This window comes from Apium graveolens, chromosome 2 (genome assembly GCF_009905375.1).
Source record: "Apium graveolens cultivar Ventura chromosome 2, ASM990537v1, whole genome shotgun sequence".
In the NCBI taxonomy this organism is placed as follows: domain Eukaryota; kingdom Viridiplantae; phylum Streptophyta; class Magnoliopsida; order Apiales; family Apiaceae; genus Apium; species Apium graveolens.
Window position 1 is genome coordinate 230,077,609 of NC_133648.1, and position 6,715 is coordinate 230,084,323.

Here is a 6,715-nt window from a genome sequence, read left to right on the forward strand (position 1 = left end):
GTATGGTAAAACACTTTTATACATACAAAATCCAAATAAAAGCATATAAATCGTGGTAAAAACATATGAATCGATTACTAACCTTTAATATGCGATCCAAAAGCAACGATCGGAGATCCTTAGCAGCTGCTCCTCAAACGTGAATCACTCCACCGGTATCCACCAAGAAAACGACGTTAAGGAGGAGGAGGTGGAGAGAATTAGGTTTTTCTAAAAATTGGGGTTCGGGTTAGAATAAAAATAGGGTTTAGAATAGTATATTTATAGGCAAAATTTTCAGCTGAAATTTTCCATAAATATTATTATTATCCCATTTATTATTCTCATTAATAATTAAAACATCTTTTAATTATTAATCCTTTTTCTAAACACTTTAGAAATAATTCTCTCTCTTGATTTAATTTCCAAAAAATTAAATCCTTAATTAATAATATTAAGAACTTTTCTTAATTAATTTATAATCAATTAAATCTCATTTAATCAATTATTAAATTTTCCAATTAATTATTTATTTCACAAATAAATAATTATTAGCCATTATTAATTAATTCCTCCACCATTAAATCATTCTCTTTTTATGGTGTGACCCTATAGGTTAAATATTAAGCCGATAGTAGAAATAAATAATAATAAAACTATTTTATCATTATTTATATAAATTCTCTAATTTATTAAATATGATTAATTAATTAATCGCATTTATTCTACATCGTGAGGGATACTTCTCAGCATATCGCGACTATCCGGATAATACGAATTCACTGCTTAGAATACCAAGAACCTATTCAGTGAATAGTTACCGTACAATAAACTCCTTCTACCCTACAATGTCCTGATTAAATACAAGGCATGGATCTTGTGTCAAGCCTATCTAATTTAATCACTTGCTTACCATTTACTATGCTTAGTTCTATGCAAATTAGAAACTCCTTTCTAATTTCATTCACTCTGGCCAGAGATTCCTGAACTAGCATAAGTGGATCAGCCTTGAACATTCGCTTCCTTCACTGGAAGGGGTAGATCCTTTATTGATCATACACTATCTTCGTGTACAATTTCCTATACCCAGTAGAGCCCTAATAATTGTCCCTGGAGACTAAGAACTAAACCAAAACATAGTTCAGTGTACACAAGATGACTATGATGACCTCAAGTCTAAGGATATTTGTACAACTATCACTATATGAACAACTGCTGACATGTGAGTGAACTCCATCAGTTGTTCAGCTGTGCGAGTCATGTTCAGTGAACTTATTCTATAATAAGCACCTACATACTAGCTATAGTGTCACGACACAAATGTCTATGAGAACAGACATCCTTCATAATGAAGTAAGCATAGTATGTACCGATCTTTGCGGATTATTAATTACCAGTTAGTAATCCTATGACCAGGAACTATTTAAGTTTAGAGTTATCATCTTTTAGGTCTCACTATTATGATCTCATCATAATCCATAAAAGCTTTACTCTAAACTATGGTATATCTTATTTAAACACTTAAATAGATAGAGCCCGTAATAAAAACAAAACAAGTCTTTTATTAATATCAATGAAATCAAAACAGATTACATAAAAGTTATTCCTAAATCCTAATACATGATTGGACTTAGGACATCTAGGACATATTTCTGTCTGGCTTGTGATCCATGCCAAATAACGAGTAATATTTCTAAACGCCATGAGATGCCACAAACCCGGATTCTAGAAGTTGAAATTTTTGATGTATTCATGGGACCTTTCCCAACTTCTTGTGGGAAAAAGTACATATTGGTTGCTGTTGACTATGTATCGAAGTGGGTTGAAGCTATTAGATCGAAAACCAATGATTCCAAGGTTGTGATGAAGCTCTTTAAAAATATTATCTTCCCCCGCTTTCGAGTTCCAAGGACTATGATTAGTGATGGTGGTTCTCACTTTCGTCATCGATAATTTGAAACATTGTTGAAAATGTATGGCGATACTTACAAGATTGGTCTAGCTTATCATCCTCAGACAAGTGGACAGGTTGAGGTTTCAAATCTTCAAATCAAAAGCATCCTAGAGAAGGTGGTTGCAAAGTCTCGAAAAGATTGGTATTTGAAGTTAGATGATGCTTTTTGGGCTTATATGACAGCTTATAAGACCCCAATGGGCACTACTCCATATCGACTTGTCTATGGAAAGACTTGTCACTTACCAGTTGAGCTCGAACATCGTGCTTTTTGGGCTATAAAAGAGCTTAACATGGATTTAAAGGCTGCAGGTCAAGCAAGACTACTCCAGTTGAATGAATTAGATGAGCTTCGTTTTGATGCTTATGACAATTCTCGGCTGTACAAGGAACGAACGAAAAGAATACATGACAAGATGATCCAACGACGTGATTTCCAAGTTGGTGACAAAGTTCTGTTATTTAATTCAAGGCTTCGACTATTTCTTGGAAAACTCAAATCTAGATGGTCCGGGCCATTCAATGTTACCGAAGTTAAAGTTCATGGCGCTGTTGAAATAATAAGGCCCGATGGAGGAAAATTTAAAGTAAATGGTCAACGCTTGAAATTATATGTAAATGGTTCATTCGTTGGAAAACTGGAGACGGTTCGTCTCAACAACCTCGATACTGAGCTTTAAATCGAGGTTAGAAGTCAAGCTAATGACTTTATAGGAGCGCTTTTTGGGAGACAACCCAATATGTTGGTAATGTAATTTATTATATTATATTATAATAATAATTATTATTATTATTACTATAATATAATATTTTTGTATATTTTTCGGATAGTATTTTTTTTATTACTCCTGTAAGGTGCCTTGATAAATTTTGTGTAAAGTGTTTCATAATTATAAATAGAAAAAAAAAGTTGATGGCAAGATATTTTGGGAGCGTAGAATTAATACCCACGTGGATTTTTATTTCGATCCGAGGTGCAACATTTACACCCCACGGTGCGTAAAGCCTCTGGAAGATATTTATTTTCAATCCACGGTGCTTGTTTCTCTACCTGCAATATGCTTTTTCTCTGAAATTTATCCTATTCACGCGCCCGGTGCGCTCATCCTCTACCCACGGTGTGTACTTATCAACTCACGGTTTGCAAAGCCTCTGGAAATCTCTGTCTATTATTTCACGCGTGTCACCTTACTTCACCTTACTGTTGGAGTTTATAGCACATCATTTTGGCCCAGTTCGATGGGCTCTCTCAATCATTTTATTCACGCGTGTCACCTTACTTCACCTTACTGCTGGAGTTTATAGCACATCATTTTGGCCCAGTTCGATGGGCTCTCTCAATCATTTTGGCCCAGTTTGATGGACCAGGCCCATCAACTCTCATGTACAGCTCAACTCATATTCAAGTATAATCTCCAGTCCATTTGTAGCTGGCCCAGCAACACAAGCCCAAGCAGTTTCCACTCTGTTCTGTTTCAGCCCATGTTTTGATCTTCAGTCTAGCCCATCAATCTTGCAATATGCTGCCTTTCACGCGTGTCACCTTACTTCACCTTACTGCTGGAGTTTATAGCACATCATTTTGGCCCAGTTCGATGGGCTCTCTCAATCATTTTGGCCCAGTTTGATGGACCAGGCCCATCAACTCTCATGTACAGCTCAACTCATATTCAAGTATAATCTCCAGTCCATTTGTAGCTGGCCCAGCAACACAAGCCCAAGCAGTTTCCACTCTGTTCTGTTCCAGCCCATGTTTCTTGCAATATGCTGCCTTTTTGTTGTCTGCATTTGCTTTTAAAATGCTCAATCAATTGCCATATCAGCATCTAGTCATCATCCACCTCAACACCTAATCAACTGCCACATCAGTAACTAGTCAGCGGTGATATGGCATCCAAATCAGCCTCCATCTTCTTGCCAAGTCAACGTAGAAATGGTGGGAAGGGGAATTGAACCCCTGGCCTTGTGCTTGCAAGATTTCTACTTACACATGCATATCATCTATGCTAAATCACCTCTTATGTTAGTAGGTGCACAAACTTCCTTATCAAATGAATCTCAGTCCTGGAATTTAAACAAAGGAAGTAACTTTTCTTGACTCTTTTTCAACCAGGACTTCATGCCAAGCACCAGGGGAGTATTTCTTAATTTCTTTGTATATTTATTATTATTATTATTAGTATTATTATTATTATTATTATTATTATTATTTTATATTTTTTTAGAATTGTGTTAGTTATTATTATATTATTATAATATTGTACTATAATATAGTTTTTTTAGAAGTTTTTTTTCTTCTTTTCTTTTTCATATTTGTTCATTGAGGACAATGAACCACTTTAGTGTGGGGATGTGTTCTCAATAATATTATACTTTAAAAAATTCAAAAAAAAATCATATATTATAAAATCCAAAAATAAATAAAAAATATAAACATTTTATATATAATTGTCTTGTCTCAAGAGCATGCTAGCATGGATGAGTACCCATTGTGTAGATTAATTTTGCATGATTAATTCTGAGTGTCATATCCGTGGAAATCATTTGATGCTTTAAAATTTCTTGTGCGTGCTTGCGAAAATTTGATAACTTGAGATACTTCTTAGTTAATTTCAGTCAGTCGAGCATACTTTTTTCTTGTGAGGATTTGAGCTTAATTTATGATTAATGCATTCTTTATCAATCGATTTCGTTTGTTGTGTGATGTTCATCATTTGCATGTTGCTCTAGAACTTGTTTTAAACCGTTTTAAGACTATATGATATTTGTGTGCATGAAAATGATAAAGACACTAGGATAAACCTCATTTACCTAAACAGTAACCATGAGAAATATATCCTTAGTGAAACCACTTGAGCTTATATCCTGTTCATTTCATATATCACCAATCTAAATTCTTGAGCCTACTTATTTATTCATATCTTGATTTACTGGTAGAGCAAATTGATTTAACTTCAGGGTTGGTGAATCTTTAGTATGAAGATTTCTTTTGTTAAGGTGGTACATTTCAGTGGGAATAAACATAAAATAGCTACTTGATCTTGAAAAAAGAAAGAAAAAAAAGAAAGAAAGATCAAGTACTCCTTTGAGATCATTGGGTGGCAATTGAAATGTCATCTGAAAGGGACGATCCATGGATGTGTTGGTATTAAGTTCATTCTTGGTGACTTTTCACTACCCTTGATCACTGGAGAATTACTTGAATTTGAAAAAAAAAATTAGAAAAAAGAACAAGATCAAGTCTATGTTCATTTCTTGTTACAATATGAAAGTGGGGAAAATACATGGGTTATATGTGCTTTGAAATTTAATTCTTGTGAGAGACTTATCATCTTTTACATGATTTAATTTTCATGTTGAGCGCTTTAATTAAAATTGAACAATATGCTCTACTGGTTTATCAAGTTAGCCACTTGTTAGCCATTTTCTTGATATCCTACCTGTATATAAGCCTCATTACAACCTTATCAAAGACCTTTTGATTCATTTATGCATGTATACGAAGTAGTGGAGATTCAGTGGACGATCAGGCATATGGTAACACATGTACATTGATTGAACTTGACTGAAACACTTACACCTATACACTTGTGTGAGTTGATAATCATGTGTGATTTCCATCCATAGCGTGCTCACTTACTGATTGTGACTTTGATGTCTATTTCATGATATTTTTGTCTATCAAGACATTGTGTGCATACTTGGATTATTTTGTATTAATTTATGCTTAAGTGAGAGTACTTGTACTTTTCAGACACTTTCAGGTTGTCATGTGATTGAGGTTTACAATGTGTGGAGTACCATGATATATTGCATGTTTGAGAGACTTGGTGATTGAAAATATTTGATTTTGTGGGTACATCTTCTACATGCCCTCACGAGACAAAACTCGTCCTACTAGGGCCGCTTAGAGGTTTAACGGCTTGTTGAATTTGCTCAGTGCAATCGTGACATCTACAAAAACAATGTTAGCTAGTTAGGACTTAGTTTTTATTTCACTTATTTGCCCAAGGACGTGCAAATGCTTAATGTAGGGATGTTTGATATAAAATATTTTTATATATTTTTTATATGATTTTATTCTCATATTAATTCTGTTTTGCACTGATTTGGATATTTATTTAATAGGTTTTGATGTTTTATTGTAGGTTACAAGGAAATTCTAGACTTGAAAGGATTTGGAGCAAAAAGTCCTATTTTGGAGTGAAAATAGAAGAAAATTCGTAATATTGGACTACTCGGGCTGCAAATATTGTTTGGGTCATATCTAGAGATCCAGAAGTCCGATTTTGACGATCTTATAGTCTACGCAAAGCCCACGGAATTCGGTTTAATTAGGAGATGGTCCAGTAAGGAGAATCCAACCGGAGCAGCCCAGAAACTGCAGTGAACAGGCAGCTACAAATTTTAATTACAGAATCCTACTCGGTCTAGAACTCTCACCTGTAATTTTATTAGAATAATAAAATACTTTTATTATTAGACTAGACTTCAGATTTTATTATTATCTAACAACAGAGATACATACGTACGTACTATTATAGAGAACTAGGGTTCACTACACCATATATGACCTTTACCAACACTTTTTTGGTGTTACCAGCAAAAATGTTACCTTAAATCAATAAAATTTGATATGAAGTGACATTTTATTTTGGCATTACAGTAGAGGTTAGGAAATGTTATCATAGCTATTATCAAATTGCTATTGTAACATAAAATATAGCGTTACAATTTTTATTAAAAAATGTGTTGCAATAGAACTAAAAATCAAGCGGGGTA

At 34.0% G+C, this 6,715-nt stretch overlaps 1 protein-coding gene across 1 annotated transcript; it reads left to right on the plus strand.

Annotated features, from left to right (window-relative positions):
• The first annotated feature begins 1,599 nt into the window (after positions 1 to 1,599).
• Positions 1,600 to 1,932, plus strand: LOC141697364 (uncharacterized). Its single transcript, XM_074501693.1, has one exon. It carries the CDS (start codon positions 1,600 to 1,602, stop codon positions 1,930 to 1,932), a length of 333 nt encoding a protein of 110 aa, XP_074357794.1.
• The last annotated feature ends 4,783 nt before the right edge of the window (positions 1,933 to 6,715 follow it).